Here is a 24,039-nt window from a genome sequence, read left to right as displayed (position 1 = left end):
GCCGGAAGTGTCCGGGGGGCCCGAGGCCGTGGGACTCGGCGGAGCGGAAGTCGGCGAGAGAGGCGGCGGCGGCGGCGGCGGCGAGAGGATGAACAACAAGTTCGACGCGTGAGTGGCGCGAGGCCCAACCGCCGGCCCCGGGCCCGGGCCGGCCCGAGCCGGAGCCCGCCCCGCCGCCCCGCCGGGGCCGGGGCCGGGGGCGGGAGGGGAAGGCGAAACCCGGGCTCCTCGCGCCTCCTGGGCGCCCGGCGGCCCGGCCGGGGAGTCGGAGCCCCGGGCCCTGGGTTCGAATCCCGGCCCTCGTGACCTTGGGCCAGTCCCCTCCTCCGGGCCTCAGTTCTCTCGCCCTGGCCTCGGAGCGGGGGCTTCCGGGGGGCCCTGCCCGCCTCCGGGCTCGGGGCTTCCAGCACTGGGCAGAGGGAGAAGCCAGTGCCGAGCGGGGGGCAGGAAGGCCCAGCCGGGCCCCGTGGCCCCTCCTGCCCTCAGCCACGGGGGGCAGCGCCCCGCGGGGCCCTGAGAGTGCTATCCCCTCCTTTTACAGATGAGAAAACTGAGCTCAGAGAGGGAGCAGCACTCGCCGAAGACATTAATGAGGCCCAAGCTCAGAGCTCCCGACGGGTACCCCGGCCTCCTTCCTCCCAGGCGGCCAAAGGCCCTTCCCTGAGAACCCCCCCAGAGCCCACTCCGGCCCGCCGTGACTTAGTCGTCCAGCTACCCCCTCCCGCTGTCCTGCCCCCCCCCACAAGTTTCTCCCCCTCTGTCTGGAACAATGCAGATTAGGAAAAGCCACCACAACCCCGCTTCCTGGGTAGATGAAGGAAGAGAAACTCGGGTTTTATGGTGCCCAGTGGAGTTGTGGGGTGATGAGGCCGGGTTCCTGCGCTTTAAGCATTTGAGGACCCTAGGAACTGGCAGCGGATCACACGTGTCCCCTGATGAGAGTCGGCGGCCAAGAGCCAAATAAGATGAAAGATAAATGTGAAGGCTTAGGCTTGAGCTGGAAAAAGAAATCAAATCATCTGACATGTCCAGGATGGAAGAGACTTGGCTAGTTATTATTCCCTCTGAAAAAGATGCCAAGACCCAGTGAAGAGACGTAGTCCAGAGCTAAGGAGTCCTAACTGCCCTCGGCCCTGGCACACAACATCAGGAGGGATGGGTTCCTGTGCACCCCATTTTAGGAAATAAATTGTCCAGCTAGAGTTAGATCCAGGATGGGAAGCAGGGAGGAGATGAGGGACCAGGAGTAGAATGGAAGCTGTGCTTTCTGGAGACTAGTTCAGGGGACTGAGAATGTTTAACCCAGAGAAGAGAAGGTTATGGGGAGGAATTTGGATAGACTGGCAGATGGGAGAGATCCTTGAAGACGCAGGGATAGAGTTTCAGCCCAGCTTTCTCTCCCAGAGTGGAGAAAGCTTCTTCATAGGATACTGCATTGCCCATCAGTGGAGGGTTCACCTAAAGGCTGGGTACCTGCTTGTCAGACAAGGATAGAAGACTTGGGTGGCTAAGCCTGAGATTCTGGGGAATGCTTTTTGCATAAAAGCCTTCTGGGTCAAGTTTCTTTCCTTAGGAAAAGCATTAGCCCAGAGTGCCTCTGTTCTCTCTGGCCAACTCTGCCAGACCCTTCCTTCTCCCCATCGGCCCACCTTTGCATTTATAGCTCTGAGCACATGGTGCTTTATCTAGTCACTTGTGATGTACGTTGTCAGTCAGTAAGCATCTAGGTGGGCAGACGTCATGGAGGCGAGGATAGCCTGTAGATCCATCGTCCGCCCCTGCTACCAAGCTGCAAATGTTCAGTGCAGGTTGCTTAGCCAAGGGAGTTGGAACCTAAATTAATCACCTTCCTTTTCTGGAATAATTTCAACAATTCCATGACTATAACCTGGGATATAGTTTAAGCATTTTAGGATTAGTCACACTTAGTAACTACATGCCTCCCTTCAGTTACACAGTAGTCAAGGCAAAAGAGTGATTTCAGAGCTCTCACTTAAGTTGCTCATTAGAATATCTTCCCTTCCATGCTTGAAACTTTTACCCTCACCATTCTCCTTGAACTAGACAGTCCTGCCTTTCTCCTGTGTTGGCAGAATGCTCCTCCTTACACACTGAGTGGCAAGGGGGTGCCTGGTGGGCCTTTGCAGCACCACACTGGAGCCCTGGTGTTCTGAGAAGGTGCACTTGAAAGCTCTGCTCACCCTTTTCACACCTGCCATGTATTAAGCTCTTGGTGGGTAGATGTAGGCTTTCTGCTTGAACCTTTCAGGAGTCCGTTTATTTTAACCTTTGGTCATCTTCCACACCCTCAATTCAGACAGTTTCTCTTTATTCAAAACAGTGAATCCAGTGAATCTGCTGGTTCTTTTGGATGAGGAAGAGATCATTCAGCCTTAGGAGGAACATTGTTTTGTCTTTTCTTTCAGCTTGAAAGATGATGACAGTGGGGACCATGACCAGAATGAAGAAAACAGCACACAGAAAGACGGTGAGAAGGAAAAAAGTGAGCGAGACAAAAGTCAGAGCAGCAACAAGAGGAAGGTGTGTTTGGAGCTATGTTCTCAGATGCATTCATCAGCAGGTTTAAATCTTGGGAAGCTGGTGAGATCTGTTTATTCTAAGAGTTCCAGGGCATCTCACAAATCCTCTTTTTCTGAAGTCATTATTGTCCTAACTCAGAGAGGGGTGTCTTTGTGTAGTGTCTTGGAGGCTCTCTCCCCCCCCCCCCCCCGCTTTGGATACCTGGCATGCTGGTTTGAGATCATGTCATCTTGAGAGAGGGGATTTCCTGGCATTTTACTTATAACTTAGGACATTTCTTTTCTCATAGGTCCTTGAGGGTAGTATACATTTTTCTGCTCTGGGATCTATGACTTGAATTGCCAGAAACAGATAGTTTTTAATCTTACTGGGGGCTAAGAGGATTGCTTTGTTTCACAGGCTGTGGTCCCTGGGCCTGCAGAACACCCACTGCAGTACAACTATACTTTCTGGTACTCGCGGAGGACACCCGGCCGACCAACCAGCTCCCAGAGCTACGAGCAGAATATTAAGCAGATTGGCACATTCGCCTCCGTGAGTCTTCTCTGTTGCAATGATTAGAAGTCATTTGTTGTCCTGTACCTGGGTATCCATGAATGCCACCATCAACCCTTTGTCTGCCGTGGCAAACTGGCATTCTGTTGGTGTGTAGTAGCAGTGCTCACAGTTAGGCACCTGGGTCACACATCAGTTTCATCAACTAAATTCTTGCAGGAGTCCTTGGATAAATAAGAAAATCCATATATTTTTAAAGCATTGATTCATTTAGATCTAGAGCTCTCTGTTCTCTCTGGCCAACCTATCCTTTCCCCCATCAGCCCACCTTTGCATTTATAGCACTGAGCACATGGTGCTTTATCTAGTCACTTGTGATGTGCATTGTCAATCAGCAAACATCTAGGTGGGCAGATGTCATGGATGAGCTAGGAGCTCTAGTCCTAGAGGCAAGGATGGCTTGCAGATCCTCCTTGAACTTTTAATTTTGCACATTTCTATTGAACACACTCAAGGAACTTCTAATCTAGTGAAGTTTTGGTTAGCATTAGGTTATAATGTTCAAAGAAAAGAGGCCCTTTTTCTTTGTGCATTCCTGTGGTCTCAAGAGATGTTGGCAGAAATTGTCTGAGAGTAGATCTTGGCTGCTTGGATCTTTTTTGTGATTGGATCTGATTTGAGGACTGAAAGACAGGTCAGAATCATTTGCACAAGAGATGAGATGAATGTCTCCTTAGATCAGACCCTGGATCCTTGGAGGTGGCCCTAAACAGAGCTAAGAACAACATTTTACTTGTTCTATTATGGAAAGAAGGATGATTTGAAGAAAGAAAAGAGTGGGGTAGCTTGGGTAGAGAGGTAGCGTTCTCCTGATACAGAGCAGAGATGTGCAGGCCAAGGTGTAGGTTTCCTCAGAATATTTGGAGGAGTCTTGATTGTTTAGGACAGTGGAAAGCTACCAGAAAAGGCTTTGTTCTCTCCTTTCAGCCTGACCCTGAGGATGGGCCACTGCTACTACAGAATGGGGAAATGAAATTGTGCAAAAGGACAGTGGATGATGATGTGGTTCCTTCTTGACTTGAGGCTCTTTTTCCTAGATTACAGTAATACTGAGATAACACTGGAACTTTGCTTACAACAGCCCTGTAAGGCAGATAGTTCAGATGGTTTTGTCCCTGCTTTCCAGGTGAGAGACTGAGAGTGTTGGTGCCTTAACCAGAGTCATATTGAGTCTGGTATAGTCCTGCATCTGAGCTGACTTCCCAGGCTGGCTTTCTCTCTGTTACACGGGCCCACCATCACACTCAAGAAGGCTCCATCCTCAATATCACGGACATCCAACCTGTTAGCTCTTCTGGACCATGTTGCCCAACATAATTCAAAATCCATTCGTGAATACAAGCACAGCAAGAGATGGTGACAGCATGACCCCCAGCTCCCATGAATGGGTGGCTATATGTCTGCTTATCTGTAACTGGGAATGGGGGTTGGAGAAAATGGAGGGAGAGCTATTGAGCTTGGATCTTTGAAGCCAAGTCCCCCACTGGAGACAAGGGAGATTTTATTCATTTAATCTTTGAGCCTCAAGTACTATGTCAGTGTTGTTGCCATTCCTAGAATTAAGAGGCAGGGCCATAAGGAGAAGGAGCCACATCCTTAGCCATTGTCCCTTTGCCTCAGTTTCCTTTTTGGTAAAATGAGGACAAGAAAATACAAAAGTGACTTATTTTGCAGGGTAGAAGGACAAGCATGTGGACATGTATCCAAACTGCAAGTTTAAAGGAGATGGACTCCAGCTCCAGTTTTCCAGAAGAAAAGCTGAAGGAGCAGGGCTTGGGGTCTGTCAGTGCAGGGAGTTCCAGTCTCAGGCTTGTGCTGCCTTCAGGGACTGATAAGGAGCTGCTTCTCTGCTTAGGCTGGGGTGTTTGTGTGTGACAACAGCTTCCCACACTCTCCCCCCCCCCCCCCCCGGAAGTTGAACCCAGGGATGTTCTGGCTTCTCTCTCATGTCACACTGAGCCTGGGGTTTGTGCTCCCCAAGAAAAGCAGATTTAGCAGCCCTTTTTTTTTTCTTGACAGATGACTGTGGTGCCCCCTCTTCTCTTCACCACCCCCTGTTTTGGGGAAGCAGGTACCTTTTAAATAGGATTGGTACTGTGGAAGCTACAGGTAGGGACAGAGTATATCAGGAAGGGCAGCTAAGCCTGTTGGAATCTCTTCTGAAAGTTTAGCAATGTGAGGAGGATTGGACTTTGTTAGATCCCAGACCGGAGGGGGGTGCCAGGAGTCTTGGCCTTGCTCCTTGCTGTGCTCAGAACCCATTCCTCATCTGTTTGGAAATCTGGGATTGCAGGCCCTCCATGGTGGCCTAGCCTCACCCCCTCAACTTGACTGGGGCTCTCCTCTCTGCTTAGTGGGCCTCAGGTGGGCCGTCTCCTGTGTTTCCGGTGGAATCCTTTCCTATTGGGCACCTGATTAGTGCCTGTGCCACGGTGTCCTCCCTGAAACCACCAGGGATTTGTTACCACAACTGGTTTGGCTTCCATCCCACCTTTGTGTACCTCAAATCCTCTCCTGTATCAGTTTCCAGAGCAGGTACTTGTTGCTTTTTTGGCATTCATAGTTCTTCCCACCTGACAGGCACTGAATATTTATCATGTGAATTTTGTTCCAATCAGTAACCTTAAAAGCTTTAAAAGAAAACTGCAGACTTCAGCCCTCCTGAGTTACCACCAGAGGGCACATACTGTAGCCTCCATTAATCCTCACCTATGATGTATAGACAGGTGCACGTTCAGGGACCCATGGGCATCATTAGGACCTGGGCTTTCTCCTCCTGGAGCATGTGGCTCAGAGGCCTGAGCAGAAGGAGCTTAGTCTTGTGATAACAAAACTTGAACCTGTGGAATGTTTAGACAATATTCGGAGAAGTGCTGGGTGACATCTGGGAGCTGAAGTGTTGACTGGTGCAGTCAGAGAGGGCTCCTGGTAGGAAGGCCAGGTAGGAAGGAAGAGGATGGGTGCCTGTAGACGAGTACTCTGTTGGAAAGCCTTTAGCACCTCATTTCCTTGATGAGATGGAGGGCTCTGGTAGGGAATGTCAGTGCTTCCATTTAAACTTTTTTTTTCCAGTCTTGGTTGGTTTTGCTGAGAAAGGGCATATTTAGAAATGAATGTCCTCTAGAAACAAAAAGTATTAAAAAACAAAACCAAAACGCATCAACAAAATAAAAAAATTTCGATTATGAAAAATTGTTCTTCTAAAATCATAGACAACTTTACATGTCTTAAGCTCCTTGGAGTCATTCTGAACATTCCTTCTTCTGCCTTGAATGGAGAAGGATTTATTAAGGACTGACTCTTTGAAAGAGCTTTCATAGAATACTTTGACCTCTTGTTTTTTTTCCTATGCGGAGAGTTGGAAAACTACAGAATGGTGAGCTTAGGGGGATTTGAGGTGAGAAAAAGACCAGTTGGTCATTTAAGGCAGTGGCAGCAAATGGACCAGGTTTTGACCTACAAAAACCTCACTTTTCTATTATTTATGTTGCATGACATTTTTATTTATTTTGGAAAACATTTCCCAGTATCATTTTATTCTGGTTCTGACTGCAAAAGAGTGTGAGTTTTTCTAACTGGTCACTTCATTGCTCTAATCACTATACAAAGTAACAGCCATATAGTAAAAATGGAGGCAAGTGGAGTACCCCATCCAAAGGAGAGCAAAGTTTTATCTAGTTACTTTTTTTTTTTTTTTAGGTTTTTGCAAGGCAAACGGGGTTAAGTGGCTTGCCCAAGGCCACACAGCAAAGTAATTATTAAGGTCTGAGACCGGATTTGAACCCAGGTACTCCTGACTCCAGGGGCAGGGCTTTATCCACTATCCACCTAGCCACCCCTTCATATTTACTTTTAAGGTCACTACTTAGGGTTACAGGTCTATATGAGATTGCACCTAAGCCTAGCCTCTCCAGCTACTACATTCTAAGTCCTGAGTGCCCCTGACATTTAAATTTGTTGAGAACAAAGAATTACATTGAGGTTGTGGATCTGGGGTGATTCAGTCAAATATGAAAAACTTGGGTGTGAACTTCCATTTGGAACTTTGACAGAAAGAAGGGCAGCTTTGTACCAGCTTTGTGCCGTTTGTTTCAGCTCAGGTGTTAACCAAAGCTAGGAAAATGGCCTTGATCTCTGATCTTATTGGATGCCTGGTGAGGCTGTCATCATGAGGCCATCTTCTTGTGGAGCCAGAGAGCATTTTCTTGGCCTGTTTTTCTGTTTTTTTTAGTGTCTCTGCAAAGCATAAGGTAGAATTTGTGCCAGGGCTTGTCCCTGTCTTTGGATTGTTCCACATTCTTGTTTTTCTCACTGGGCTTTCCTCGAAGTTAGAATTTCTCTAGCTGCAGAGTGCTGTGCTCACTTTGTAGAGAAAGGCTTAACCCCCTGTGGAATGCTTAAGCCCATTGGGAGAGAGAACATTGAGAAAAACCCATAAGAACAAATGAAACAGAAAAATGTAAGGAGCACATCTGCAGATGTTTATATAATGGGAGTGACTGGGGCAGCTAGAGCCAGGTGTAAGCCAAAGCTTCTTGGAGAAGGTAAATTTATCTGAGGAGGGGTTTTTGAAATAAGAGAGACAGTGTGGTTTGCCAGGAAAATGAGGAAAAGGGCATGTGCGTATTTTCTGACCAGGAAACAGAATGCTTCCCTTGCTAGGGATTGGTAGAAGGCTGCCTTAAAGCAATCTCCCTTGGCAGGCTATCTCCTTAGAAACATGGTGCTGGGGTGGCAGGTGGTGCAGTGGATAAAGCACCGGTCCTGGAGTCAGGAGTACCTAGGTTCAAATCTGGTCTCAGACACTTAATAATTACCTAGGTGTGTGGCCTTGGGCAAGCCATTTAACCCCATTGCCTTGCAAAAACCTTTTTTTAAAAAAAAGGAAACATGGTGCTAACTGGGTATCTCCACAGGTGGAACAGTTCTGGAGGTTTTATAGCCACATGGTACGTCCCGGGGACCTGACAGGCCATAGTGACTTCCATCTCTTCAAAGAGGGAATCAAACCCATGTGGGAGGTGAGTGATTTCTTTGACCTGGAGATTAGGGTGGGCATATCTCTGGCAACAGTGATGGGGTCTGAGGATTTAAAAAGTCTTCTCTTGGGGTGCCTAGGTGGCTCAGTGGGTAAAGCACTGACCCTGGAGTCAAGAGGACCTGAGTTCAAATACGACCCCAGACACTTAATAATTACCTAGCTGTGTGACCTTGGGCAAGCCACTTAAACCCATTTGCCTTGCAAAATCCTTAAAAAAAAAAAGTCTCTCAAAATGATAACCAGAAACCACAGCCCAGTGGATATTTAGTGAAGCTTTTTGAGGTAAGGAACTGTCTGTAGTTGTTTCTATGGATTGGTAAATTGGAGTTTCAGAAATCAGACTCAAGCCATGGAGGCCAGAGGTAGAGTGGATAAGCTGGGGCTGCTTCCTCTCACAGTGGAGTCTTCCCCTTGTTCCTCTGCTAGCATCATTTCCTGGTTGCTGCTAGGAATGCTGTCCATGTTTGCAGCTAGATAGGATTAGGTGACAGGAGGAGCTCGGAGGCAGGATGTGGGCATTGCTTTTAAAGCATCACAAGAAAGTGCCCCCAAGTAACTTGAGGCTGAGGTTTGGCCTGCTGCCTCAAGGAGCCCCTTCAGAAAAGAGAAGGCTGGGTCTCTGCGTTTTCTGCTATGGCTTAGAGTTCATTTCCCTTATTTTTTACCTTCTGCAAAATTGAGTGCTTGAGAAGGTGACAATTCTTCTGCAGTTTGTTTTTTTTCCCTCAAGTGGTCTAGGTTCTTAAGTGTCCTAGGTGTGACAGAAAAAAACTTTGAAACCATTTTTTATATTTTCACGCTCTGTTTTATAGGATGATGCCAATAAAAATGGTGGCAAATGGATTATTCGACTCCGCAAGGGCTTAGCATCCCGGTGCTGGGAGAATCTTATACTTGCCATGTTGGGCGAACAGTTCATGGTGGGCGAGGAGATCTGTGGGGCAGTTGTCTCTGTCCGTTTCCAGGTAAGTCCCCTCGGGGTTGGCCTTGCCTTGCTTGGGGCATTCCCTGTCTTGGGTTTCCATGCTGCCTCCTCTTTGCTTTGATAATGCATCCTGTTCTTCTAGGAGGACATTATTTCAATATGGAACAAGACTGCCAGTGACCAAGCAACCACAGCCCGGATCCGGGATACGCTGCGTCGAGTGCTTAACCTACCTCCCAACACCATAATGGAATACAAAACACACACCGACAGCATCAAGTACGTGTTGTGGGGGGGCCGGGGATGTCCCTGAGCTCAGCAGAACCAGATCTGCACGTTGGCAGCTCCCAGCCGGGTGCCACATGAGCATGATTGTGCAGGAGGCTGAGCTAGGAAGAAGGGCCAGGCCAGGCTTAGAAACCCAAGCTCTGAGCGACTTCTGAGAGCTCTCGGATCATACGTGGGCTGTGCAAATGAGATCTGTTCTTGAAAACCATTTTGTATTAACCTTGGCTTATTTTTATATAGGCTGCCTTGTCTTTCAGTCTCTCTAATCTATTTCCTCCAAAGAAAGACAAGGGTCTCTGCTTTTTTCTTGCTGTTGAAGGTAGTTGGTTCCTCTCCTCACCCTACCTGCAGTTTGAACCCCTTAGCTTCAGTCTGTTGTCATAGCCTTGGGGATTTGACTTCCTCCCAGGCTGGTGATGTCATTTCCTTTTGTGTCAAGCTGAGAGTGCCAAGGACCCCAAGCAGGCGGTTCCTGTTGGGTGGCCTGAATGGGGGCTGGGGTCAACTGTGGAAGTGAAGCTGTGGCACCTCTTGGAAAATCTCACTGACCAGGCTGCCTTAGTAGTGAGGACGGTAGAGAGCCGATCCAAGCTTGGGGAGGAGAGCTGGCCTGGAGGAGGCAGCAGGGCCCCTTTGGCCAGGCCTGTGCTGTGTGTGCCTTTGGTAGGTCTCTGCCTGTCTGTGCTTCAGTTTCCCCATCTATAAAATGGGGATAATAATACTTCACCTACCTCACAGGGTTGTTGTGGGGCGGAATGAATGTCTGTAAACTGACCTGAGATCCTCCAGTGGAGGACACTCTGGCAGTGCCAAGTATTATTATTATCACCATCATGCTACTTACTATTAAAGACCAATCATGAGCCCACCGGGTGTTTACCGCAGTCCAGCCACTTGCACTGACAGAGGGGGCTGGGTGTGTGGAGCATCTGCACTGGGGAACCTAACCCTGACTCCTCAGGCAGCCGGGAGCATGCCTTGTCCCTGGATAGCAGACTTGGAGTCTTTGTCCTTAATCCTTTGACAGACCCTGCCGCTGTGTGTTGTATGTGCTTCTGCATTGCAGTGGCCTGCTTTTATTGAGGGGGCTGGGGGGACTCACCAAGGGAGTTGACTCTTAGCCAGAGACCCACCAGCCAGCCATGCCCCAGTCATGTATCTAGGTCTTTCTAGGTTAGCATTGCTTTTCTTTAGCTCGGTTTGTCTTATTCTTGGTTTTTAGAGTGTTGATAATTTTCTTCCTTTGGCCAGATTGTGTATAGACCCACACCTGCATTTGTCTGGGGGCTACTACCTGTTCTGTTCAAAGAAAGAGTTTTAAAGAGAGAGAGGGAGCTCATTAGCAGAATTCTTTCACCCCTCTCTGCCTCTGTGCTCTCCCAGTGCCCTGAAGCAATGCTGCCTATATTCCATAGAGACATGAGGAAAACCTTGGAGAGCCAACCTATTGGCAGGGTGTCTCAGACTTCTAGAGAAAGTGACCTGGGCCACCCTGTCACTTTAGGGACAGAGGCCTACCTCCACATGTTCCTGCCCTGCAACCCTGGGGACCCAAAAAGCCCAACTTGGGACCCAGATGCCACTCTTCCCTCTCCTTCCCCTCCCAATATGCCAACTTTTTGCACTTCCATTAGAATGCCAGGCAGGCTGGGCCCCCAAAGGCTCCTTTTTCATAACCTCTGGAAGACGCGGTTGAATGTGCCATGACCCTGTCCCTTACTGGATGGCACCGTCGTCGCGGCTGGCATCATCGGAGTCTCTTGTTCTGTTGGCGTGCCACCTGGAAGACACTTCTGTCCCCGGACAACAAGAGTTGGAAGAGCATCTTCTGTTTTCAGTACAGGCTGACACAGCCACAGTGACAGCCAAGATCACTCAATAAATGGTGCGAAACTAGTCTGTCTCATGATCTTGCTCTTTCTGGTGCCTCAAAGAAGCGGCCTGTCTGACTCGCCCTGGCCTGGGAGACGGCCGAGACTTCTCCTTTGGAGTGCTGTCCCAGGGAACAATGCAGTGTCTCAGATGGGATGCCCAAGAGGGGCCCAACAGAATGAGGGCGCCTTGGGATGCCCTCAGCCAGGCCCTGGTCTCTTTCACTTGTGATTAAGGTCCCATCAAGCCCCATTGGAGACCCAGGTGATGAAGGCTCGTTAGGACACCACTTCCATTAGGCCCAGAGAGGGGGAGCTTCGTGTCTTGTCCCGCTAACTTTCTTGACTTGCCTTCTCTTTGGTGAATCTCTTGCTTGAAGATAGGGTGTGCACTCATGTGTCTGTTGTGTCCTGGCTTTGTGTGGGCAGGACTTTCCCACTTGGGCAAAGATCGCAGAGTTGGCCTAACTGAAAACCCTCTGCTTTGCTTTTTGACCCAGCCCCAGCTCTTCTCAGGCTCTACTTAGGGAAAGATGAGGAGGGGCCCCTTGCTCCATTCCCTGGACTTTGAGAGAGTAGACTTTCCAATCTGTCTTTGTCCTGTGTGAACTGGCTCCAAGGGAGGGGGACCCCAGAAGTGGGTCCTGGCTTTTGCTCCAGCTTCTAGACACTAGCTTGTGGCTTTTGCTTATTTACTACAGCTTGTCTTCCAGAAGCAGGCCAGCTTCTCTAACCCTGAAAAAGAACTTGAGGAAGCTTCCTTCTACAATTGCTCAGCACTTTCTTTTCTAAAGTTCTGACACCATCTCCAGGCATCCTCATAGATACCGATTGCCTATCGGCTGACCCTTCCAAAGTGGGGCACAAAGTGAATTTTGCCACAATAGTTACTTTCCCAAAGTAATAATTGTAGCTTTGACTGTACTAGCTTGCTGGTGATCCATGGAATCTGGAACACTTGTTGTACCCAGGCCCTAGGCTCCTTGAGCCCACGGAATCTGTCATTGCCTTCCTTAATGGCATCTTGACCTGGTTACAAGAGCTGCCAGGACCTCTATGGCCCAGTCTGTTTTTTCAGTGGATTAGACTCCTTTTTCTTGGCCTCTGACTCTTTTTTCTCTCTTTGCCCAAGGATTGTGAAGTATGTGGAAAAGAGATTAAGTAATTCTTGTGCTGTTGGTGGGCTTTGTGTTTGCCTGGTAGAGTGATATTGGCTTAGCATTATATGAGGGTCAGGATTTCCTCATGCTTTGCTCTCTTCCCACCTACTAGGAAAGGTGAATTGTGTAGGGAATGGACTGGACAGTGCTCTGTTGCTAGGGCTGCCAGGGGGTGGGGAGGAAGGAGGTTGATGGAGGAGTAGGTCTAGATTTTTTTTTAGTCTTTTCTTCACTTAGCTGCATTTGCCTGCGATTTCATGTTCTTGTCTGTCATTTAACCTTTCCTCCTTCCAGGCTTCTCCGCTTTTTCCCACAAGCTAGCTATGGCCCTTCTGTCCCTTTCTTCCTTGACCCATTGCTTGTGTTCAGCTTAGAAGAGCCCAGTGACCCTTGAGACTCTTCTCCAGGCCTGAGCAGGCAGCTTTGGTGCTCAGGAAACAAGAACTGATCAGTCTACCTGGTGGAACATGCCTCACAAATTAAGCGTGGATATAAGGTTATCTTTGACCACAGCCACCCTTTTTATTTCTAGAACTTGCCTCTTTACAGGTAGAACGGGTTTGTGAAACTACATTCGGGAGATTTATTAATTTGCTCCCCTTAATTATATGGAGTCTCGTCTGGCATTCTGGGTCTCTGTTGGGCCTTTGTGAACATCAAGGGAAAATCAGCCCCTTAAATTTGGAGAAATGTAGGAATAGGAAGCCAACCAAAAAAGCATTGTTAGAAGCAGGAAGCTTGGCCTTCACAGCTCAGATCTAGGATTGGATCTGATGGACAAGGCAGCGATTGTGATAGTGCACTTCTCAGCTTCAAGGGAAGGGCTGATCTGCACAGAGATTTAGTGACTTGGGCTCTCTCTGGCCCCTTTTACATTTCTAGCATGGTTTCCCCATCTCTCATCCAGTGTTCCAGTGTACTGACTCTAGCTTCATGACAGACCCATCCTAGAGGAGGATTTTCACCTCAGATCAGATCTCTGGTCTAGTTAGATAGGTACCCAGTGGATCCCCCAAGGATCCTCATTAAAGATGACAAAGACTCTTCCTAGGAAGGCCCATCTTGAATGAGGTTTCTGGTTTGGCTTGTTCTTTGTTTCATTCAAAATCAGCTCAGTCTCTCAGATTCTTGCCAGATTCTTTTAGCTCTGTGATCTTAAGATGATTTCTATCTGGGACATGGCAACTTTGCTATTTATTGAACTATGATGGGGGAGACACTGGGGCAAATGCTGTGAGTGTTTGGCCCTGTTCTCAAGGAATTTAAAATTATGATAGAGAAGATAGATGAGAGATAGTCTGTAAGGGCAGTTCCTCCTCTTCTAAGCTTTCTGACAGTATGGGATAGTTGAGACTTGATTCCCTAGCAGATGTGATCACAGTGATAGTTCTTGCACTTGTCAGTATTTAAAGAAAGCATATTTTTATATGCTTGGATTGAGAAGCCAGAGAAGAGCAACTGGAATCTTCAACCCTGTCTAAAAGGCCACTGGGAGCCATCAGTGCAAGGGATCAGGCTTTGGGCAGCTCTCTCAAGGAAAGTGACTGGCTGACTGGGTCTTTGGTACGTTTTTGTTTTAATTTTTCATTATAAAGTATAAAGAGTCACTTAGAATGCAGCATGAGAGTTTTGGGTTAGACATGAAAGGAATGGTTCAGACCCAGACTAAGGTTTAAGTGTGGTCTTTTAAGTTGAGGGAAGGTCCTTTAGCTCTGGTAACAAGTTGGGGTCCCCAGAGTAAATTCCTAACAATTTATGGTGGGATTTTAATCCAGGAACCACATAGAAACATTTTCTGAAGTAACTGAATTGATTTTAAAATTCCTACTCCCAGCTTTTGCCACCTTTAAAAACCATAATAAATTTGCACATTGGATTTTTTTAAGGTTTTTTTGCAAGGCAAACAGGGTTAAAGTGGCTTGCCCAAGGCCACGCAGCTAGGTAATTAAGTGTCTGCGGTCAGATTTGAACTCAGGTACTCCTTACTCTAGGGCCGGTGCTCTAGCCACTGCACCACCTAGCCACCCCTGCTCATTGGATTTTGCGCCTCCCTCATTTCCATTTAGCAGAATGGGTCAGGTTGCCTAGCTTGACAAGGCATTACATGAGATATCACACATTACTCCATACTTTCTCTTGTAATGGAACCCTGGAGCCATAATTGATCGTGGCAGTCAAATTTGTGGGGAAAAGATAACCGCTTGGCTTCCTCCTGTTGATCTTGCCCTGTTAAGTCCTGACCACTTGGGTGGGAATCTAGGTTAGGCTTGCCTCCATCTCTCAACTGCCCTTCCCCCCCCTTCCAAGGGATGTGTGTTGTTCTAACTTAGAAATAAATGAGGCTTTTGATCAAGAATAATGCTTGTCTGCCAAAAGAACGTCTGCCATCCAGATCTCAGCACCGACTTATTTCAATTCAAAATTAGCAACAAATCACCAGGAAAGAAGGTGGTCAGTGATGATCATATTTAATCTCCAGTAACAGTGGTGTCTTTGCTCCGTGTGTTTCAGGCAGTCTTACTAAGAGAGCAGATAAGTAGTGGACGTTGTAGTAGCTGTTTGGTTTGTACTCATGTTCTTGAGAAATCATTGGATTCAGAATGGGCGTTTTCTAGGGAAAATTGCCAGACATTCTACCCTTCATGGGGCTCAGAACAAAGTCTGGGGCAAAAAGCCAGAAATTGGCTTTTGAAGATGAAGCTTTGGCATGGAATAGGGCAGTGCCCTGGTGTTTCCGAGGGATACATTCACCTCCAGTCATGAAGTCAGCAGATGCTTATTGAATGTCTTCCACGTTCACTTTGAGACACTGCTTGGGATGTGTGGGGAGTGTGGGCAAGACCTGAAGAAGACTGTTTCTGCCTGTTTTAAAGTGTTTCTGCTTTAAGAACTGTTTTCCAAGAGCCACTGGACCAAGGTATACCCTGAAAGCTTTGGATTGCTGGTTGTGTCTCTGCAGCTTAAACGACAAGGCCCTCATCACGGGGGTATTTTGGCGATGCCACTTCTTGGGGCACATTCACGCTCACGTGGGTGAGTTAGCAGAACTTGAGCAATCTTAGAATGGCCTTAGTTCTTCTCCAAGTTACCTATTCTCACTTTTAGGCTGAAGAGGGTTTCTGCATTCAAGGCAGTACTTCTGTCTGTTTCCCTTTTTTGAGAGTCAAGGTCATTCCTGCCCAACTCCACTGATCTGGGACTTGGTGTCCCTTAAGTCTGAAAAGAAGGGAACTTGGCCATCATTGGCTCCTCCTGCATGGTGCCTCCTATATGCCGCCAGATGCTACACTAAGCTACGTCTTTGTGGAATTCTTATTAAGAGCATGGGGAGGGCCCAATTGACCAACTGGAACAAATGAGGGGATGACCTAATTTCTTTCTGGAAGGTGCTGCTAAGATGAGATGGCTTGGGTTCCTTTGGATTTCTCCAGACCAAAGAACTGCCTCCTAAGAATGTCTGACAGGGGTGTGGGGTGCCTCAGGTTGTCGGGTCACTGGGACTGTTCTCTTTTTTGTTAAAAGCTTTTGATCTGAACCATGCTATTCTGTTTTTTTGTCTCTGGCTTGCCAGGGCCTGGGAGGAGTTTCATGGCCTGGTGAACAGCAGCGGCCGCTGATCGGACGCTTCCCCTCTCTGTCTCTCACACCCAGGGTAGGGCCTCATCTATCTTCTCTGTGACTTTGTGACATACCTCTCCCTGCTGCGCTTCTCTCTAAAGAGGGTGCCCCATTCCCACCTATTACTTTCTTGCCCTGCTGTCTCAGGTCTCCTCAGACGATTATTTTTTGGTTCAATGACAAAAATCACCGAGAAATATGCTCTGGATGCTGTTACTCTTGTTCGGCTTGATCATTTTTTACCCTATACATTTTGACAGCATCCTCTAGTTTGAAGGGCAGTACCCCCACTTCTTTCCGTGGGGCAGGTGAGAGGTACGTCTCCCATTTGCTTGTGTTGTGTAGGTATTGTCTTGTAGCCAGAAAAGTCACATCTGGGGTGTGAAAGTAAATTTTCTGGGGTTTTCCATGTTAGGAACCAGGGAAGTTATGTGGGGGAATGAGCTAGAACTAGAACTTGGAGTCAGCTCTAACTGGGAAAACTTGTCAAGCGAGGGATTGGTCCTGGGGGAAGAGCTGACCCCTCCAGACTGACCCGACCTCCCTTTTGTATAAGCGGGGGCATTGAGTAAGTATTGTGAGTCATTCCAGTGGTGCAGAGAATGATACAGGGCTCAAATGGGACTGGAGCCCTCCACACTGACCAACTGCCTTCTAGTCTCTGGGTCCGCTCAGATTAGACCAGAATGCCGACTCTAGTGGCAGACTAGTTATCACAGGTCCTTCTTGGGTGACCAGTGAGTGGGCCCCATGGTGACATGCCCTTCCTGGCATCGTATTGCCTGTCACACCCCTAGACCCTGAGATGATTAGCGTGTGTTCTATTGAAGCAAGCGTCCTTGCCTGGTCTGGCCCATTGCATGCCAGAGCATGAACATAGAGGGGAGCTGGGCAGCCCGAGGCTCTGATTGGCTTTGCTTGGGGTAGCCCAAGTGGCTTAGATCCCAGACGGGATATGCTGTTCCCTTCGCATTCTTTAAATGCCCTTAAGCATGCTTCCTTTTCTCATTTTTGATTCTCCATGGACTGGGTGTTCATTGCTAGGCACCTTGCTTTTAGATTTCTTGGTGCCACTCTCCTTCCTTGTCCCCTGAGTAGTTATTAATCCATGAGTGAAGTGGGAGAAGTGTTTTTTTATAGAAATCCTCCCGATGATAGACAAAAAGAATCTTCCCCTTTATCTGTTGTGTAAGTCAGTATCTAAGCTCTGCATCTGCAGTTTGAATATCTCTATTTTTGGCACATACACTTTTGGCCTCAGCACAGATACTATGCCTTTAACCGTGGCTCCAGCAGGACACCACAGCTTGAGGAGAGCGGGCCCAGATGACTCACATTACATGTCTGGGGTGGCACACCTGTGGCAGGAATCCTTTCTTGGTCAGGAACGCTTGGCAGCTGTCAAATGGGAACTCAAGAGGGGTGGAAATCTGAGCTGGAAGGACTGTTGCTTCCTTGCCCCTAGGGAGGGTCTGCAGTTTTTTTCAGGAAGAAAGTAAGAAACCAAAGCTGACTGATGGATGGGAAGCTGATAGCTGACAAGCGTTCCTCTGAAGACTGGCCCTCACAGAAGGGCTATAGTTAGCATTTCCTGAGGTACTCATTGGAAACCAGGATCAGGCCAGTGATTCCTGGTGGCAGCAGCCTGTGGGCTGGCAGTGGAGCTCATACCAAATGTCAGGCTGAAGTGCCCAGCTTGATCAAGTCTCTTTGGGAGTAGACAGAAGGATAGTGATAGGATTCTGCCTCCTGGGACCTTTGGAGACAGTGGCTCAGGGAAGAGAAAATCCACAGAATTCTTTGTCCTAACCACTGAAATCAGCAACTGTAGTAAAATCATATGTTAATTTAGACCCTCTACCATTTCATATCCCTAGGAAAGTCAAGGGGGTCCTGCAGTGGGAGGCAGCCCCTACTTGCCTCAAGGGATCTTGGATGGTGGTGATGAGAACAGGAGTTAACATGACTCTTTAATACCTGGTTTTATCTACTCTATCCTCACAATCAACTGTGAGGAAGGTGTTATTCTTTATTTACAGATGAGAAAATAGAGATTTAGAAAAGTTAAGTGGTTTGCTAAGTTTACATAGATAGTAAGTAGTGAAACTCAAACTGGAGCCCAGATTTCCTTGCTTCCATATCCAGTGCTTGCTGGGTGTTCATTCATCATGGTGGATCCCAGTCAGCTGGGAAGAAAGGGATCTAGACCTCTGTCCTCTTTCCCCAACTCCCAACTAAACCCCATAAACATGAATGTCACATCTATCTGTCTGCACTGTTCTGCAGTGCCTAGGCCTCTAGGACAGCAGAGTAAGAGAGAAACTGAGGCAGATGCCCCATCAGATGCCAGGTTTGCTTCTGAGCCACCCTTTGGCCTGCTGCTTCATCAGGAAGGCCATGGAATGATCCTCCTGCCTAGCTGTTCAATCTGCCTCTTGTCTTTCAGCCACTCTCAGCAGTACCTTTCACATATCACTCCCTTCCATTTACTCATTCATTCATTCATTCATTTATTCAAACATTTATTAAAAACCTTCAGTGTACAAAGCCCTGTGTTAGGTACTAGGTGATCCTAAGGTGAAATGAGACAATACAAAAACTGAGAAATTAATAAAAAATGATCCTGGGGGGAGCACCCCCAATGTTGGAGCCCAAGATAGGGAAGGGGTTGCCTTCTTTGCAGATAACAGAAGTGTGGCCCTCCTTAATGTGGAAGGTCTTTGGTTATGATTACATACAAAAATTAAAGATGCAAATTTTCATTCACTTAGGAAAAATAAAATCTACTTTTGCCCAAAAATTTCAAAGGAGCCAATGAACCAAATGACTTGTCTTCAGGGAACAGAATAGTTTTTCTAAAAATTGCCAAAATAGGAAGTTGATAGTTTTTTAAAATTTTATTCTTTTAAATAATTAGACACATGCTTTCTGGCTCCCCCCCCACACACACACACACACACTTAGCCTCCCACACTTTCTTCACAGCCCAACATAATCTTGGCCTTAATTTTTTTTTTTTTTTCTTTCTGTAGGCCCTATTCCACAGACAGCATGCTTTGTGATTATAAATAGACTAGTGGCTAATTAGTTTCTTTAAAAATTTCTCTGTGGCCAAATATTCTGTAAGGTCTTTGTGCTTTATGTGTTAAGAGAACTGAGGTCTTCAATTTTCAGCCTTCACCAACTTTCCCCTGAGAGACTGTCAGCTTCTCAGTGTGAGGGATACTAGAACTCCCTCTCCTCCAGCCCTAGAGATAATCACACATTCCAAGAGGAAGTGGGCCTGGCACATCTTTCTGCCTTCTTCTCCATCTACCAATTTTGATAGAACAATGATTTTTATTTTCATACCTTCTGAAAAGGCACCCCTCCTCGAACCCTTCCCATGTCCTCTCTTTTCACCTTTCCTCCTCTTCTATACTGTCCCATAACAGCAATCGGACTCCTGGGTAAGAGGTGGCCACCAGTGGAGATGTGCAGCAGAGCAAGTTACTCTGCTTTCAGGAGCTCTAGCAGCAGCATCTTTGATGGTGTTGTAGGTATTTTTACTCTCTTAACTCTTCTACCACATGTAGAGTGCCAAAGTATATCTGCATTGGTGTCACATGCAGAGGCATCGCCCACCGAACATCCGGCATGGCTTCCTGGAGAGCATGGCAGTGGGCCCCACACGTAATGGTGGGCAGGCAGATAGCCGAGTCACATTCCTTCAGGGTGTAGCTGTGATGTGTGGGTCAGGCCAGTGTACCAGACCCTCTGCCAACAGAAACACACCTAGAAAGACTGGGAGTCAGTGAATAGACACTTTTCTCTGGGCCACTTGCCTCTATCTCCACTTCTGTGATCAGATCTGGCCCTCTCTATTTCTTACTCCTCTTGGCATTTTCAGACACCTTTGTTTTCAGGGAGAAAAGTCCATGAGAAGGCTAGCCTGTCTGCTCCCAAAAAGGCAACCTAGAGGAGATGCTTGGAAATGGAAGGGGGAAGATTTAGGTCTAATGTGAGGACCAGTCCATCCAAGTTTACACAGTGGAGGGACAGACTCCCTCTAGGATTCTCTTCTTCATAAGCAGTTAGTTGGGAATTGTTGAACTGAATTCTTTGGAGCAAAGGGGGAATGCTGGTCCCTGTGCCTCTGGGTTAGGTTAGCAGGGCCGGGGCGGGTCACTCAATGAAGGGCCCCCAAGCTGCTGGCCTCAGCTCTCCCCTGTTCTGTGTCTGGATATGTGGTAGATGACCTATGTATTAAATCCTCCATTCTCTCCCACTTTCTCTTTCAGGGACAATTCAAGTTTTCGAAATACAAAAATCACATTGTGAAAGTATCCAAGCTGGCAATAATCCTTTTCTGTCTGTGTGTGTCTGTCTGTCTGACACGGCTGGGAGGCCTCCTGCAGCTCCCTCCGGCTGCTCACTGAAGGGACATCCCCGAGCCGTGGGCTCCCCCTTTGCACTCATCCCTGGAGGAAGAATTCCACTAGACGCCCTCCGGCAGCGCTGACTTTATAAAGCAAAAAAGACAGCAAAAATGACTTTGTCATAGACAGACTTTTTTTTTTTAAACAAGGGGGTTCTGGGGAGAGTCGAACCTTTCATTTGCTGTGGGTGCCGTGGTCCACACGCCTTCTGGGCCCTCTCTTGCTCTCTTGTTCCACTTCACAAAGGGTATTGTGAACACACGTATATGCCAGAGCTGTTGCCAGCAAGTTGATCAGTATTATGAATGTCTGTGCATCTGGGAAGAAATTCTATTGGAGTCACCATGCTTCTCTGTAAGTGCTCCCTTCCGGCGCTGCCTTTGAATTATTGGGACGTTTTGGTTTTTTCCTCCCCCATTCTCCTTCATCCTCACCTCTGTCCTCTGAACGTATCAGTGGTATGTTGGTGACCGTCCAGGCCCATGTAGGGCCACCTGCCAGCCTCTGGCCCTCCCCTTTCTCTTCCCAAGGAGACTTCCTTTCTTCCTCAGCATGGCTGCGCACGGCGCAGCCTCTGATGTGGTGTCTGCTCCTGTTCGGCAGAGGCGCAAGGCCCCTCTGTGCAGGAGCTGGGCCCCATCTTGAGCTCTGGCTATCTATTGGGCTTCCCTGGGGGCAGGGCATGAGACCCCAAAAGAGAGGCCTTTGTCTGAGGGCTGGCAGGTGAGGGAGAGGACTTTGAGAGGCCAGATCTGGCTGCATTTTGAGATGTGCTGTGGGAGGATCCCGGACATCGAAGGTGACTCGGTGGCCTTGGTTGAGAACCGTTTGCAGCTGGCCAGGAGAGCTCCTTCCCGGCAGTCCTCTGTGCTTGGTGCCCACTCTGGTAAATAACTGCCGGTCCACGGGATGCCCAGACGAAATCCTTGAATGCTGAGAAGTTTGAGGGACCTCTCGACTCCAGAAGGACTGAATTAGGAAAAGTAGGAGGAGTCCCCACGGCCCAAATCAGCGGCCGGAGTAGGACCCCGCAGCAGCCTTCCATTCACCCTGATCCACTTAGCTCTTGGGAGCAAAGATTAGCAGTGCCTTAAAATGAGGGCCTCTCTTTAACACATCCTCTAAGCCTGGGTTGGGGGAGGGGGGGCGGTGCAGGCAGGGACCCTTAACTAACTAGTCTTAGAGGAGACCTTGGAGAGCGACAGGCATTTCCCCATTGGGCTTAGAATCATTTCTTCCTCTCCAGCACCCCTGCTCACCATTGGTTTGGGGATACTTTCCTTTTGTTATTTTTTTAAAAATCATCTTAAGGGTTTTCATTCAAACAAATGGAAAAACAAATGAAATAGAGATTGTGTGTGTCTCTCTGTCTGTCTGTCTGTCTGTCTGTGGGGGTACATTTCCATTTTTGGCAAAATCAGGTGTGCCTAAGGAAATTTAGGAGTGATTCACACTTTGGCAGTGTGGACCTCGCAACCTTGCACTGCAACAATAGAGCAGGACTAAGACCCCCTCCAAGGGTCAGACTCACCTGACCCTTTCCTGGGCACAGTTAGATTTGCCAAATTGAGGAAATGCCAAAGAGGGAGAATGGGGGAAGACCTGCTCTCTTTGGGGCATTCACCTGTGTGCGTGTGGGGCAGTGGGTGTTTCCACAGACATGTGTCCATGAATTTAGATTGTTTCAGGTCATGGATTTGTGGTTGGGGTTTTTTTTGTCCATGTTCCTTTTAATTCTCATCAGTTGTTCAGACTCTTGAACCATTGTTATTTTCCATAGCTGCTGTTTTTCACCCCTCACTTCTCCCCACTTGGCAGTATTTAAGATTTCTCCTAGCCAAAATATATACATATATATATATGTATATATGTATGTGTATATATATATATATATATGGACCCAGTATTGACTACAACAGTCCATCACCCCTTTTCGTTAACAGTTAACTCCCAATTTTTCTTTATCCTGGCTGTCCAACAACTTTTCTTGGGAGACCTTTGCTCTTGGCTGCCTCCAACCCCCCGTTGCAACAGAGAGCTGAGGTATCTCTTTCACTGGAGCCAGCTTCTCTGCAGTGAGCCATGATGTGCTTATAGTTCCGGGAAATTCATGTCTGCCAGAGCCAGCCTAGTGAGCAGGGCCAGATTTCAGATTCCCATTCCCTTCCCTGTCTTTCCTGATGGGGATAGACAAGCCGCCTGCTCCTGGCCCAATTGCTGCTCCATTGTCCTTGTATTTTCTTTTTGAGGCACCCTTTCTCTCTCCCATTTTTAAAATTCTTCCGTTTTTTTTGTGGGGGGGGGGGGAAGGTGTCATTCCTGTGAAACCAGAAATGGCCATCATTTCTTACCCAGAGTAAAGCTTATATGGTTCATGTTCTTCCCCCAGAAAGGGCTTGCTGGCTGTTACTAGTGGAGAATTAGTAGAGGCCTCGGTAAGAGTGGGTGTCGCACCTTCAGAGCATTTGTCTGCTGCAATAATAAATGGAAAATATGGGCAAGAACCAGGTTGTGGACTCTTTAATGTGGGAGGGGAAGTGGGAGTATTGGTCATTTGTGGGGGCTTCCCTGTCCCTTTAGAGTAATATAGCCTTGCAAATTGATCCAGGAGGACACCAGCACCAGTTGGAAGTCTCTGATATAGACTCTTCCTAATAGCTATGTTAGCATTAGCTCTGCAGGAACTAGTCCCCATCCAAAGATCCAACCCCCTTCTAATCAACAACTCAGGTGGGATGATGGGAAACCCCTGGTTTTCTTCTGTTGCTGGAATCCTGGCTCATATTCTAGTGCTCTTGGCATGTACTGAAGGTGGTGTTGATCGTGGTCACAACCTGTCCCAGTTGGGGTGTGATGAGTTGTGATAGGGCCAGACGCTGGAGGAAGTCAAATGGGCTCTAGCAGGAAGTGAGTCATTCCCAAGACTGAGGAAGGAAGGAAATCTTAGAGTGTGTTCTGTTGAGGCAAGAGCTAGAGAAGAAGGGGACTTAACATTGGGGCAGAGAGAATAGAAATGCAAGAGAAGAGCAGTGCTTTTGGGTCCTTTCCAGTCTGGATTTGAACAATGTGATGTCTTGGTTAGGCTCTGGGGAAAGACATTTTGGAGTGTTATCTGCAGAAAGAATGAGAATGAATGCTCCCCACAAATGCTCTTTTTCAGGGTCCCATTTTCTCAGGTTTACAAGACCTAGCTTCCTAGGTCTTCCTTCTATTTGAGTTTTTACTGTACCCATCAGCCTGGAATCCATGACTGGCAATTTGCCTTCCCATTTGGTACAAAACTTATACCAGGTAGAATTCCATTTCCCTTTCCCCAGAACGATTCTCCTAATGGAAGTCATGAGCAGTTTTCATGTCTTGGGTCTATTCTTTGAAAGTGCTGTAAGGCTGATAGTAGTAGGAACCCCCTTTTGTAGATAGACTCTCCATCTCAAGAGCTCAGGCCACCCAGATGGCACAGTCGGTATTTGAACTCAGGTCCTCTGACTCCAAATCTGAGGCTCTTTCCTTTAAGGTGATTTGTCTTAAGACCACAGCTATTAAGTACCCAGAACTTCAACCCAGTTGGCAAAGGAAAAAATCTCTCAGAACAGAGTTGTAAGATGTGCTACCCACCACACGC

The 24,039-nt window shown here is 47.7% G+C and overlaps 1 protein-coding gene across 5 annotated transcripts; it reads left to right on the top strand.

The window, feature by feature from the left end:
• Nucleotides 1-24,039, top strand: EIF4E2 (eukaryotic translation initiation factor 4E family member 2). 5 transcript variants are annotated; one of them, XM_074189647.1, is made up of 8 exons: nucleotides 1-108; nucleotides 2,427-2,541; nucleotides 2,941-3,075; nucleotides 8,013-8,117; nucleotides 8,950-9,102; nucleotides 9,205-9,341; nucleotides 15,953-16,033; nucleotides 20,280-24,039. In XM_074189647.1, the coding sequence occupies exons 1-7, from the start codon at nucleotides 89-91 to the stop codon at nucleotides 15,996-15,998; spliced, it is 711 nt and encodes a 236-aa protein (XP_074045748.1). In that variant the 5' UTR covers nucleotides 1-88; the 3' UTR covers nucleotides 15,999-16,033; nucleotides 20,280-24,039. The 5 variants fall into 5 exon arrangements, with proteins under 5 accessions (XP_074045748.1, XP_074045749.1, XP_074045751.1 ...); XM_074189646.1 differs by lacking the exons at nucleotides 15,953-16,033; nucleotides 20,280-24,039 and adding exons at nucleotides 542-618; nucleotides 10,985-11,246 and having other exon boundaries at nucleotides 11-108; XM_074189648.1 differs by lacking the exons at nucleotides 15,953-16,033; nucleotides 20,280-24,039 and adding an exon at nucleotides 10,985-11,246 and having other exon boundaries at nucleotides 2,427-2,488.

The sequence above is a fragment of the Macrotis lagotis genome, chromosome 5 (genome assembly GCF_037893015.1).
Source record: "Macrotis lagotis isolate mMagLag1 chromosome 5, bilby.v1.9.chrom.fasta, whole genome shotgun sequence".
Classification (NCBI taxonomy): domain Eukaryota; kingdom Metazoa; phylum Chordata; class Mammalia; order Peramelemorphia; family Peramelidae; genus Macrotis; species Macrotis lagotis.
This window is presented reverse-complemented; position numbering and strand designations above follow the sequence as displayed.

Coding starts and splice junctions, on each gene's coding strand:
- EIF4E2 (XM_074189646.1), top strand. CDS start 542: ATGAGAAAACTGAGCTCAGAGAGGGAGCAGCACTCGCCGAAGACATTA. Junction 8,118..8,949: donor GAATCAAACCCATGTGGGAG/GTGAGTGATTTC, acceptor TCTGTTTTATAG/GATGATGCCAATAAAAATGG. Junction 9,103..9,204: donor TTGTCTCTGTCCGTTTCCAG/GTAAGTCCCCTC, acceptor CTGTTCTTCTAG/GAGGACATTATTTCAATATG.